At 35.1% G+C, this 14,931-nt stretch overlaps 1 protein-coding gene across 1 annotated transcript in view; it reads left to right on the top strand.

Annotated features, from left to right (window-relative positions):
- LOC107656488 (microtubule-associated tumor suppressor 1-like) overlaps positions 1 to 14,931 on the top strand; it is a 50,383-nt gene that overhangs the window by 20,779 nt on the left and 14,673 nt on the right. The window contains exons 6-7 of the mRNA XM_016444374.1: positions 174 to 278; positions 11,961 to 12,187. Coding sequence (XP_016299860.1) covers positions 174 to 278; positions 11,961 to 12,187 — 332 coding nt within the window. The remainder of the gene's footprint in view (positions 1 to 173; positions 279 to 11,960; positions 12,188 to 14,931) is intronic.

Here is a 14,931-nt window from a genome sequence, read left to right as displayed (position 1 = left end):
AAGGAAAACTTGAAATCGCATCATATGACCCCTTTAAGGTTTCTTTCCCAGCCGTTGCCATAAATACACTCATGCACCTACAACCTCTACAGTACATCTGCCTCTGCCACTGAAACCTGCCACTGCGCAGTCTGTTAACATGAAGTTTGATTTCTTCTGCACTATTTCATTAGGGCTGAAGGCCCCAGCTGTGACCAGCCACGTGACAGCTAAGACCAACCAGAATGCTTTGCAACGCAGTGGATCTGCACGACTCATTCGCTCATCATCAGTAGCAGGTAAGGAGAGAGAAAATTTCATAGTGTGTGTGTCCATATCCATATACGCTCTACCACTGCTGCATTGTCAAAAGCTTAAACTGTTTGTATCCTTGCTATCACTTTTAGTCATAACTGTTTCACTTCCAAAACTTTGTGGTGTGTATGTGGCCTTTTGAAGTGTTTTGTGAAGTAGGTTTAATTGTGTCCATATCCATATACGCTCTACCACTGCTGCATTGTCAAAAGCTTAAACTGTTTGTATCCTTGCTATCACTTTTAGTCATCACTGTTTCACTTCCAAAACTTTGTGGTGTGTATGTGGCCTTTTGAAGTGTTTTATGAAGTAGGTTTAATTGTGGGTTTAATTCATGCACTGTGCTACATTTTAGAAATAGACAGTTTGGTGGTTAATCAAAACATAAATATGGCCATAGGATATAAAAGTTATAAAATGATTGAACAGTGGATTCCTCTGTATCTGTGCTCATGCATTTCTCTCACACACATGTGATACAGTGGCAAAAAAGTATGTGAACCCATTGGGATTAGTCGTTTTTTTGTGTTAATTGGTTATAAAATGTCATCTGATCACCATTAAAGTCACAAGTACTGACACGCACAATGTGCTTTCACTAAAAGCACACAAACAGTTATAATATTTCATGTTTATTGAACAGATCCCTTTAAACATTCACTGTGGAAAATGTAAGTGAACTTTACTTTGTTGATGTTGATGATCTGAATGATCCACAGCTGTTTTTTTGTGATGAGTTTCATGAGTTGTTCATGACTCACTTATTTGTTCTGAGCAGTTAACTGCCTACTCTTCTTCAGAAAAATCTTCCAGGTCCTGTACATTCTTTGGTTTTCCAGCATATTCTTCATAGTTGAACCCTTTACAACAGTGACTATGATTTTGAGATCCATCTTTTCACACTTAGGACATCTAATGGAGTTATACACAGCTATTACAAAGGGTGAAAACATTCACTGAAGAAAACATAAAAATGTATTTATTCATATTAATGTATGTGATTTGAATAATTTATTGTCTGCTAAAGGAAGGCAGGTTCATGAGCAAAAGGTGATATTTATTTATTTTTATTAAAAAACAAAAGCATTAGATAGAGTATATATATATTAGATAGAGTATATACAGTATATATATATATAGAGTACTAGATAACCCCATGGACCCTTTTCACAAGACTGTGATGACGCATTTAACGGTAATCAGCATCGTAAATCCTCGAAAGTTTTTCATATTTGTATTTTTAAAAAAATGTATGTACATTTATAACACTATTATTTGTATTATATCACCTTTGCATCAAATTACAAAAAAACAGCTAATGCGAGGGTGTTTCTAATGCAGCGTCTATGGGAGGGACGGTAAATTTGACATCGTTCTCTCTTCTGACTGCCGTTATCAGTCTCTCTCAATTTTTTTCCTTTTATTGAAAGTCATGAAAACACTATCGTGGAGTTTTTTTTTTGTTGCTATTTGAGCAAATGGGAATGCAAAAAATATATTTGTGGTGCTCTCCCATTCACTGCTATTCAAGTTAACCCAACTATGACGACTTCCGCTGCTGAGAAACCCGGAAATGTGAAAAAGGTCCATCGCCTTTTTTAACCTTGTAGCACTATGTGTGACTTTCTCTGCAGTGTTTCTTTGCAGAAATGCCACAGACATCCTCAAGCAAAAATTCCAGTCACATTCACAACAAGTTTACCCAAGCAGTGCACGTTTCTTGGTATTTCTGGCCTTTCCGTCTTGTTTTACTTACAAAACAACTTGACTTTAACAGAATTTTAGCCACAAGCGCCAGCTCCTCCCCTTGACTGTTGCTAATTTATGTTGCTCTGGCTATGCAGCTGTTGGCCTTTAGAGGTGAATAGGGAAGCACAATAGTGTCAGAACACAGCCGTTCATGTGCTGCTTGACTTCTTTCTATTCAACAATGTCACTCATCAGTATTCTGAGGCACTTGTTTCTCTCTCTCTCTCTCTCTCTCTCTCTCTCTCTCTCTCTCTCTCTCTCTCTCTCTCTCTCTCTCTCTCTCTCTCTCTCTCTCTCTCTCTCTCTCTCTCTCTCTCTCTCTCTCTCTCTCTCTCTCTCTCTCTCTCTCTCTCTCTGTTTCTTTTTCTTTATCCAACAAAGGCATCCATTCAGGAAGCCTGCTGCTTGGAAGATACATAAATGTTAAATAGATATCTCAGAGAAGGCACCCGAAAAAAAGGGAAAGAAGAAGAATAAAAAGGAAGATGATGACATGAGGCAAGATTAGGGACTAATAAGAACTTTATGCCTATGAAATAAGAAAAATGACAAAAAAAAAAAAAAGACCAATGTCTTTGAATGAGAATGTAGGATTTCAGTATTCAAATATTTACTAAAATGAATTAGTTAAAAAAATCTTCACCAACAGATGAAAATTCTGTCGTCATTTTCTAACCCACATGTCATTTCAAGTCTGTATGACTTTATTACTTCTATTGTACACAAGAAAATTATAAAATAAATAAATATTATGTATTTATATAATTATTAATATTATTATTATTATTATTATTGCCCATATAATGAAAGTCAGTGGAAACCAACATTGGACTCCATTAGCTTTCATTATTTGGTGAAATTCTGTCATCTAAGCGTCCTTTTTTTTGTATGAAAATTCTGTCGTCATTTTCTAACCCACGTCATTTCAAGTCTGTATGACTTTATTACTTCTATTGTACACAAGAAAATTATAAAATAAATAAATATTATGTATTTATATAATTATTAATATTATTATTATTATTATTATTGCCCATATAATGAAAGTTATAAAATAAATAAATATTATATATTTATATAATAATAATTATTATTATTATTGCCCATATAATGAAAGTCAGTGGAAACCAACATTGGACTCCATTAGCTTTCATTATTTGGTGAAATTCTGTCATCTAAGCGTCCTTTTTTTTGTATCTTGTATTTTAAATATGTCTTGAATTAAGAGGCAATTCTTACCTTGTTGGTGTTTTTTCTTGTTTTAAGCAAAAACCTCACCAAATTTTGTTGCATTCAAAACCATTAAAGGAGAGAGAGTGAAAATAAATACACAGTTTTGCTTCTCAAATAAATGTATTTTGTTTCAAGGAAGTTTAAATATTTTATCAGTGAAAATACTGATTACGAAAAAAAAAAATTTTTGCAGTGTAATTGTAAATCAGTAGCTATAATCTTCAAATGCAGCATCTTTCATCCTCACACCATAATCATACCCATACTGTAGCCAAGAGAGAGGGAGTGAGAGAACGACGTTACTCATAAACCACCTACTCCCCGCTCTGTGCAAACTCCCTCCCCTTCCCTCTTACATTGCCTTTCTCCCTCCATCCCCCCTTCTGAGTGCACGAGTGTGTGTGTGTGAAGCTACAGAGAGCTTGGCTTCAAGTGTGCGTGTTTGTGTGTGTGTGTGTGCATGTGCAACACACATAAAAGATTAGCGTGTGCACATTTGCAAGAGAGAGAGAGAGAGAGGAGGAGAATATATGAGACACTGGCTGGTTCAGCATCCAAGAGGATACCGCTGAACAGAGTGGCCGTTCCCACAAGAACTACGCATCATTCCCAATCCAATCTTCATCGTCAGTTTGGTGTTTCTGTAGCAGTATCATTTTTTTTTTAGAATTTTTTGGAGAGATTTGGAGACTATAGCAAATTTTAGTATTATTCTTTCCCCAATTTTTCTTCTTTTTCACTGTTTTTTTCTCCGCCTCTTATTTGGACACTGGAATGTGACAGAGACCATAAGATTTTTTTTATGTAGTGAATTTTAATTTAATATTTATTTATTTTTTTGTTAAATTTTTTTCAAGAAATTTCTTGATTCCCCCCCCCCTATATTTTGTGGAGGATTTCCTCTCCTCCTTTTAAACGTTGAAGGTCATGTTATGGTCTCCGAGACTTTCCCTATCAAACTTCCACGTGAAGCTCACGGCTAAAGGACTATTCCGCAATCTCCAGCTACTGCCGGGATGCAAGAAGACCACGGTGGTCTTCCATACAGGTTGGGGAACCTCTCCTTTCCCTTCCTCCATCTCTCAATCTCTCCCTTCATCTCTCCCTCACCATACGCCCCTTCCCCCTCCCATATTTCTCCTTTTGACACCCGTCTCTTCATAGTTACCGTTGTTCCATCTGTGCTTTGAGGAGCATGTGGCAGCCTTCACTATTGTTTCTTTTAACAGAAGATGCTTACAAAGAATCGTGTGTGTTTGTGGGACTGCGTGTGTGTGTGTAATGTAGTGAAAGGCCTGATCGCGTGATATTTAGTGAGTGATGCTCGTGCCAGAGGGCACCATGTGCAGTGCCATAAATAGAAACTGCTAGCTGTGTTTTTAACATGTTTATCTGTGCTGTCTCTGCATCCTTGTATTCATATGTAAACAGCACATTTACAAAACAAGGGGAACGGTATATATTGATTTTTGTGCTGGGAGTAAATAAAGCACAGATTGATGTGATAGTGTGTGTGTGTGTGTGTGTGTGTATGAAAATGGTAAGGGTTCAGCTGATTGCTAGGATGTGTTTCTGTGTTTTCAGATGCACATTTTATGGTTTAATTCTCTACTAAATTCTCCACCGCCCTCCTTCTTTCTGTGTCAGATGTGAATTTAGGTTAGGGTTCATGTAAGGGTGCTCTCTCCCTAACTGTCCGTCTCTCTCTTTCTCTCTCTTTCACTCTCTCTTTCACTCCAAAATCTATTTTATATATACATATATATATATATATATATATATATATATGTGACCACACACACACACACACACACACACATATATATATATATATATATATATGTGTGTGTGTGTGTGTGTGTGTGTATTATGCATTTAATTAAGATGATTATTAAAAGTATTAACTATCAATATAAAAAAGTGTCATTCAAATAATTATACAATAAAAGAATTAGCTTCATTTCTTTATGCAAAAAAAATCACATACACACATATATGTATATTAATTTGTTTTCCTTCTTTTTCTATTTTATTTATGGGTAAAATGTGACCTGGATATGTTCACAAATATTATCTCTCTAGTACACCAGTGGTATAGGTATGGCAGTCACAATATTCTCCCTCATCTATTGGAAGACACAGTGGAAAATTCCAGAATATTCTTGAACACATACATTCAGAGTGCAGCATCTCCTCATAGTTGTCTCTATAGAAACTAGCATGCTGGATCATGTGGTGCTGTTATCTACAGACCTGATATATGTGACCTGAACAGCCGGTGTGAGTGAGTGTGTGAGTCTGTGAGAGCATCAGCAGAGAGAACAGTTTGTACATACCAAACGCTCCTGCACACACTGTACGAGATACTCGTTCAAATTAATCTTCATCTGAGAGCACAGCCTCTCTAATCAGAACAAATGCACTGATTTTAGAGATGTAATGTTGTGTGAGCATTCTTACAGCCTTCATTTTTTAATCTATTTATCCATCTGGATTTGATGGCTTGCTTTGGACTGGTAGTTTTCATCCCTCATCATGCGATTTAATCTAAACACAGTCGCTGGCCTCATTCTTATAATTCCAATCCAGATTATTTATTTATTTATCCTTCTCATTCTGTGTGTATCTCAATGACAGTGTGTGCACAAGGAAATTTTAAGTAATTTTTTTTTTTTTCAATTTACGGTAGAAACATTTCTTGTAGTAAAATATGTCCTTGTTGTTGTTGTTTTGTTTTTTTTAAGTGAACTGTGCTATTCATTTCTAAGTGACTTTTGTATACAATTTCTGTTTAGCGAATGATTAAACAAGTGACAATAGCAATAGGGTAACAATAGGGACCAGAGACATGGTGGTGGGCGCTACTAATTTGTGACAATAAGCAACCATCACGTTCCTGAGTTTGGGTGGAAACAGGATATCCCAAGTCTTTAATATCCAAAGGGATCCACAGAAAATCCAAATGCATGTGTGCTTTTGTGTGTGATCACACTTATCCTCTTCAGATACTCCCTTTGACTTTCCAGTGAGCCAAAGCCCTTGCCTATACCCCATTCCTAACATTCATATCTAAAGAATTAATAAACAATAAACTAAATAGTTTGGTTTGAGGTTGTGATTATGGTGGTATGTCATTTTACCACAGGCCCTGGATGTCGCTCTCTCTGTGCAGCAGCCTGGCCGCTTTCTGTCTGTCTTTCCAGCCATGCTCGGATAGGTAACACCACCAAACTGTCACGAGAGATCTCATTTAGTCATCTTCCAGTCATTTAGACTGGGAAATATTTGCTCCATAGCTATATAATTTGAATAGTTCAACACAAACAAAAATAGTACATGGTAAAAATTTTGTCATAAGGTAGAGTAAAATTACATACAAATTACAAAATACATTAACTGCTTTCTTTAGTCAAAATCGTTATTTGATATGACTGAATCAACCAACAAAAGTAATTTACTATTTTTATTTAACCATTTATCATTTTAATACCATGTTTTTGGACATGCTCCAAAGAATATATGATATTCTATGATATCCCTGTTGAAAAATCCAGCATATGCTGGTTGATATGTTTTGAAGCATGGCTGCTGGTTTGAGCTGGTTTAAGCTAGTCATGTTCTGGTCCTGAGCAGGAGCTAATTGCTTAGGACCAGCACATGACCAGCTAAGGACCAGCTCAAACCAGCAGCCGTGCTTCAAAACATACCTAACCAGCATATGCTTGTTTTTTCAACAGGGATACCAGATTTTTTCACTGTGTCGTGGTACCTTCATAGTACTTTTTGTTCACAGTAAGGATTTTTAGGAGGGTCATTTTAGGTTGAATAACAACAAAAACATGTAGGTAGACCTGAATTAAACTAAATTAACAAAACAAGAGTTTGCTTATGTAATATTTACAGTACTATTCAGTGCATTTTTTTAAAGGAATTAATACTTTTTATTCACCAAGGATACATTAAATTGATCCAAAGTGTCAGTAAATACTTTTACTTTCATATAAAAATATATATTTCAAATAAATGCTATTCTGTTAGACTTTCTATTTATCAAATAATCTTGTAAAATATATCACAATTTCCACAATATTAAGCAGCACAACTCTTATTATTGTCAACATTGGTTGCACAACATTACTGTGTTTTGATCAAACAAATGCAGCCTTGGTAAGCTTAAGGTGTATCATTAGACAGTTTCCTCTTGCTAGATGAAACTATGTCACATTTAGATTGAGAAGATGTGCCGTGATGTGTTTGAATGTGTTTGGTCTCCTTTTGAATGTGTGGCACTGCTTCTGTCTAAGTGACATCATTCTTTCCATTAAGCAAAACGCTGAAACGTTTATTCAGGCTTTCCTTCAGAGCGGGTGCATAATTTCCTCATCTGCCTTCCAGTAATTATGTGGAAGAGTGGAAGCCTTTATTTTTTTTCTGTGGAGGCTTGCGGTTTGCTGGTTGTATGAGTGTGTGTGTGATGTTTAATCTTGCAGTGTAATGAAAAGAGGATTGCTGAGAGAAACAACAGCATCAAAGGAGCACCACTCTGTCTGTTAGCATAACCATGAACATATCCGGCCTGGGTGTGGACACGCTTGACGAAGCTTGTGCTTGGACGCCTGTGGTTGAGCCCTACTCAGTGTGTATGTGTGTGGTAACTAGCTACGGTCTGTCTCCAGTGGGGTGTTTGGGGGACAGCAATCACAGCATGTCTCCTGTCACGGTAGACCATAATAAACACTTATTACGAGGCCTAGACTGCACACTGATTACATGCTACTTATGGACTTATCGTGTTCACACATAGATGCACACACAAGCAGAGACTATGTACACTATCCTTTATTTTACACAGCATAGTGATGACGTTTAATGATTTTGTAATCTAGTAAAGCCACATTCTCTATACTGTACACCTAAGTTCATATATATATATATATATCTCACCAATTTAAAAATAAACTTTTAGAAAGCATCAATCAAACACAAGACATAGTGGATAATCAAATAATAGTAGACAATGCAGTCAATACATGAGTTTTAGATTTAACTATCATAGCTTTACGCTGTCTTATTAGACATGCTACCATGGTAATACAGTACCATATTTTCCATTAGTATTATTATTTGTAATACATGTTAGTACCGTGTTTTTGTTTGGACATGTACCATAGTGGAACTATCCCATAGCTAAAGAAAAAAAATTATCTGGCCAAAATATATTTATAAATATATTTGAATCATTTTGTACATATATCATTTACAGTTTTAAGGTTCAGTTTACATTACAAAATGTAATATATGGGCAAATAAAACATTTGAGGTAGTGTTACTTTTTTTTAATTTTTTTATATTTACATACATATGTATTTTGTCAATTTCAGAATTTACAAGAAATAGCCAAAATATAATCTAAAATTTAAAATGATGTATTTAAAATACATTTTGTTTGATATTTTATTTATTTATTCAGAAGAAAATATATGATGTAAAGAGTCATTTTTACCATTTTAAAGGTTTGGTTTAAATTACAAGATGCAATATGGGGCAAATAAAACATTTGAAATAAAGCTAAATTTTTAAAATGTTTTTTCAGATTTTGTTCAATTTTAGAAGGTACAAGAAATGGGCAAAAATATAATATTAATAAAAAACTCAGATGATTTAATATATGTGCCATTTAAAATTTTTATTATGTTTGGACATGTTCCATGGTCATTTTAAAGAGTACCATGACATATAAATATGGTAATCTTTCCATAGCATGGTATAGGCCTATATAAAAGTTATCATCCAATACCACAATAGTACCACTGCACAGTTTTGTAAGGGTATTGGGGACAAAAATCTGTGCCACACTGACATCCATAGTAGCGGAGTATCTGAGGTCAGCAGTGATGTGATCAGAGCTGATGACACAGTCCTGTGGGGTGGCAGATTGTGCAGGTGTGGTCATGTGACAACAGGCAAGGGCACTGTTCAGCACTGAGTTACAGTTATTTAAGGACATTGCATTTCATCTCAAAGCACACATATTCCCTCACATCACACTAAGCCAGAAAAAGACTGCAGCAATCTCTCTATTTCAAGCCTGTGTTTAAATAATGTAACAGAGACATTCGTCAGAAGTGATCTTTGCATTATACATAAAGACTTCCAGGTTTAGAAGAAAATTGTTTTTGTATTAGGTATAAAAAAGAAAGAGGAAATATCTGACCAACGAGCATTTTAATGATTGGACATTTATCATAAATAGGATAACATATTTCTATTTATTTGATTAGATAAAATTCATAGTCGAAATAAGAAAAGATTAGACATTTTTTTTATTAAATCCACAACATGCCTACTGAGTGTTCTTATTCTTTGATGCACAAAGCAGAAGAGAACAAAGAATAATATTAATAGTGTGTGTATTTGTGTGTGTGTAATTTCTACAAGCGGTTGACATTATATTGATATTTTGACACTTCACTTCAAAAAGTCTCCTTTCATTAAGAGTGATAAATTATTCGTAGATGATTTGTTGTGTAAATTAATTTCTACAAAAGCTATAAGAAGCTTGAAAGCATGCTCTAAGGGTCAACTACAGTGAAAATATATCTGCCAGCAGGGGGCATCAGAGAGACTCTCTGATTCATGGAAGGTGATTTAAAGGGATAGTTCACCCATAAATGAGAATTCTGTCATCATTTCGCACAGATCTTACAGCTATATTCAACGACATTCAGTATTCAGCTGAGTCTTCTGAAGCCATACAGCATACAGTGATGACTAGGGGTGAGAAGATTCCCTCGTTTTCTCAATTCATCGAAAACAAATCTTGCTAATGCATATACAATGATTTTGAAAAATAGATTTTTGAATCATGAATCATTTCTTTTGATCAAGAATCTATTTAAAATGCTGTAAATGATTCTATAAAGTATCATTCAATATTTGTAAATATATAAACATTACAGTTTTTACATAAGCAGATTATCGGAGACATACCTTTGTTTGCATATAAGATGCATTAGGAGCAGCATTTACATAATCCTATATGCACTTAAAAATTACAGAATGAAATTACATCTCATTGTGAATCGGACTGAATCAAATCATTCGGAATTTACAAAAATCTTTCCTTAAACAAATTGAAAACCTACACTCAGAAAAACTGTACCAAAGCTGACAGCTTTTGTACCGTTTTTCTGAGAGTGTATGAATCGTGAATAAGATAGATTTTCTGTCTACCCTAAAATCCACACTCCTATAGTAATAAAGCGATTTTCTTTTTTTTCTTTTTTTGGGTGAACTGTTTCTTTAAGGCCAGCTGTCCAAAGCAGTCTACTAGGGAATGAGAGTTAAACTGCATCAGCAATAGCTAATATTCAATTTGTACTCTTCACCTCTTCACACTGTTTGTTGTCTATTGTGGTTACTTGGCAGATTTGTGTGTGGGATATCATATTTTAAAGTTGCTTGGTAAATACAGATTACATTCAAACAGGGACTAAATTACCATCTAAATTACAGTTCTTGTTAAATGTCATACACAGACCGGGGAGTTTGACAGAAGCCAACCAAATACCAAAATTACACATATATCCAGCCTTCATCTGTCTTTACCCTCATGTTTAAGCTTTAAGTATCTAATTAAGACAAAAATAAATTATACACGTGGAATTTACATGTGAAGCATTGACAGTATTACACCTAGTTTACACATTATTTTTCTAATTCTTGTATAATAATTATTATACATTTTATGACCTCATATATAAATATAAAAAAACATAATCAAAAATACTTATTTCTCTACATCTCAGATGTGTTATTGCTCAGTAGGCAGTTTGAGAATGCTTATAAAATTCAATTAATAGTCAGTATTCTTTACAGATTATGGGATGGAAACCTTACTTTGACTTCAGTTAGCCTATAAAAGATGAGACCAAAATGCACTCTCAGTACACACACACACACACAGTATCTAATTAAGACAAAAATAAATTATACACGTGGAATTTACATGTGAAGCATTGACAGTATTACACCTAGTTTACACATTATTTTTCTAATTCTTGTATAATAATTATTATACATTTTATGACCTCATATATAAATATAAAAAAACATAATCAAAAATACTTATTTCTCTACATCTCAGATGTGTTATTGCTCAGTAGGCAGTTTGAGAATGCTTATAAAATTCAATTAATAGTCAGTATTCTTTACAGATTATGGGATGGAAACCTTACTTTGACTTCAGTTAGCCTATAAAAGATGAGACCAAAATGCACTCTCAGTACACACACACACACACACACTCAATCTCTCTCTCTCTCTTTCTAATGCACTCTTAATGTGCTCTCTGGACCTTAGTGCATTTTCATTAAGATGCAATCCCAGCATGCACTATGACTTTTTTTTTTCAGGATCAACACAAGAGAGGGCGTATGTTATTTGCGTGCTGAGTTTGTTGCTTAAAGCTTTTGTTGCACAGCTTTCCTATTAGTCATGTTCATTTCTTTGTTATGATACCATTAAGATAAAAATATTTTTCTAGTGTATGGGGGTGAATGTTCTTCTCATAAGTGCAGTTTTTTGCTTTCACTTTTACTGGTTGAATTGAGGAGTATATGTGATTCTGGACTGTGAAATCATGCTGAACGTAATGGCCACACTGAACACGCGCTCTTTTACAGTGGACAAGAGCTCCAAAGGGCCCAAAGCTGCAGGGGCAACAGCTGGACGGACACAGCAGCACAGCTCAGCTAGTCAAGGAAGACCGACGGAGGAAGAGGAAGAGAAAGATCTTCGTCTTCAAAATGAGAAGAAAAGTCAATGCATCCTGCATCTCCGTAAACTCATCGTTAACGGCAATCGGCGACTGGAAGCTCTTGCCCTGGTTGTGCAGCACATCTTCAGTGAGGTTGGAGAACTTTACTGTTTAATTTTTTGTCTTTTGTCTAGATGTTTCTTTGTCAGGTTTACTCACCATTCATTTTCTATTTTTCTTTCTTGCCATGGTTTTAATATATAGATATTCAGCATATTACTGATCTTTTGGCAAAGTGGTCTTTGGCAGAGAGCTGTGCAAAATGGTGTTTTATATATCTAATTTATCATCATTTAAGAATACAGCAAAAACAGTAATTTTGTGAAATGTTTTTACAATTCAAAATAACTGTTTCTGATTTGAATATATTTTAAAATGTAATTTATTCCCATGATGGCAAAGATGATTTTTCAGCAGCCATTTATCTAGTCTTCAGTGTCGCATGATCCTTTAGAGATCATTCTAATATGCTGATTTGGCGCTCAAGAAACTTCTTCTTTTTAGCAATTTTGAAAACAGTTGTACTACTTAATGTTTTTGTGGAAACCAACAGAAAGATCAAAAGTCACAAAAATCTTTTGTGACATTTTAAATGTCTTTACTGTCATGTTTTATCAATTTAATACATCCATTGCTAAGCAAAAGTATTAATTTCTTTCAGAAAAAAACTGATTTGAACTGTAATCTGTTTAACATTAGACATATCTTACAGTATATAATGAAGTCTTGACTATTCAAATTATCTTCAATCAAGAGATCTTTGTTCCTCTGTTCCATTAGTCAGATTATAATTGCAGGTATCTCAAATTATCATTTCATCCTTTGAAAATGTAATTGGGTCAGATGCAATTACAAACATCTGAAATGTAATTATGGATAATCAAGCATACTACAAGGGCTTGTCATAACGTATGTGCCTGTCTGTTTTGTCTACAAAGCAGGTAAGTAGGAAATGTTTCATATGGTGGTACCATTAACCAGCATTTCCAGGTGTGTTGAAACTAAGAGGGCTCCAGGGGGGATGTTCTCTCACATTCACTCTAGATGTCATGCATGATTTAGTTTAGTCAATAAGCCAAGTTTGACCTAACCCCTTCACATGATCTCTTTGCAACCCACCGAAACACAGGTTCTTCTATTCATTCATGCTCATCGCCATCAGATCCACACGCTACTGGGCCTCTTTAGTTCGATGTTGCACTTGTGCGTTGATCTCCCTCCTTTAATTTACTTCTTACTTTTCCACCATTGTTCTGGAAATGGAATGTGGCTTCAGCGCAGCTTCGGTAGCGACTCAACTTGCACAATATAAGTTTGAAGAGGAAACAGTTGGCCTCTTTGGGGTCTCTTTGACTAAATTTCAGACCCATCAAACTCTATGTATACAGCCTGGCATGATCAAATATCTGGGAGTGTCTGTAAAAGCCCTTTATTTCGTGATTGGCTGTATCCTGGATACAGACTTGCCACAGTGCTAATCTCCATTCACCTTCTTTTGGTTTGCAAATATTTGCAGATCAAAGGAGCTGTCAATCAATTACTAGGTGTAACTAAGTATTTAAGGATTCCCATTGGTCTGAATAAATCAACCATGAGGTAAACACTCTACCAAAAACAATAGTAAGATAGTAAGTCACAGATTTGTATTCTCTTAGGATGTCACAGAAAATTGTTGATAAAACAGAAATGACAATTAACAAGTAATTCAGTCATTTTTTAAAATGTTAAGTCTCAGGTATTTAGTTTGCCTAACCAGTAAAACTTAATAATTAATCACCGGCATTGACATGTCCTTGCCACACTGCTCACGGCTTATTGAATGCCTTTTTAATGCTTTAACATCTTGTTAAGAAGTTTCTCAAATGTTTGTGTAGACTAATAGACCACTATCCACTATCGCGTACAGACTTACTTAAGTCTTAAATACATCCAATTATACAATGTCAGCTTTGATCATTCTGAAACCTCTGTGTGTGAGAGTGAAGTTTCAAGCCTACTGTTCATTTGATTGGGGAGTTTAGTAACACCCTACCGTTTTGCATATTGGTTTATCTGACAGAGTAGGTTTGAGCGTAATCCCGCCCTCATGGGCCCTGAGGTAGAACCACTGACAGTAAAATCATCTAGATGCACAATGTTGTACTGAATCATACACTAGACTGTCTGATAATGTGTGATCATCTGAAGGCATGAACTGTCTTGTATTTCCTGCATGACTGGCTGGAATAGTTCTCGATTTTGAATGTTGAAATTGATTGAGGCCAGAGAGGTAAAAGCCTGCAAGAAATAGAAAAATTTTCACTCAAATAGAAGTGAATTAAGATATTAGAGATTATAAAAGATATTAGAGATCATAAAAAGTACACCAGAATGGACTGGTGCAGATAGGTTGGAGAAAGTACTGGCCCACTGACGGCAGCCAAAAAATGGTGTTCCAGAGCTGGAGAAATGGATTACATTTTGTTGAAAGACTGTGACAACAAATATTTGTTCTTTGAAATAATGTGCACCCATAAATCATGCACAAGACTAGGAATGTGTATTAAGAAAGTGAATAGGGTCAATTTTGATTTCATGTTGACTTTAAATTTACTCTAATCTGCCTGAACTCATATCTAGGTAAACACTATTAGCTAGGTTTAAAGTTGGGAACTTAAATAGGCTTATGTGAGCTAATGTTAGTGTAACTATGTTAATGGGTTACTCAATGTGCACCCCACACCCAGTCTAGTAATCTTCACCCCAGGCGTACAATTAAACCCAGAATCCCACAATTTACTTACTTACTTACTTACTTTCTTTCTTTCAAATTTCCATTTTAGCCATCTCATTCCATG

This window comes from Sinocyclocheilus anshuiensis, unplaced genomic scaffold (genome assembly GCF_001515605.1).
Source record: "Sinocyclocheilus anshuiensis isolate Anshui unplaced genomic scaffold, SAMN03320099.WGS_v1.1 scaffold85, whole genome shotgun sequence".
NCBI classification, from domain to species: domain Eukaryota; kingdom Metazoa; phylum Chordata; class Actinopteri; order Cypriniformes; family Cyprinidae; genus Sinocyclocheilus; species Sinocyclocheilus anshuiensis.
The sequence above is the reverse complement of the archived record's forward strand: the minus strand, read 5'-3'. Positions and strand labels throughout refer to the sequence as shown.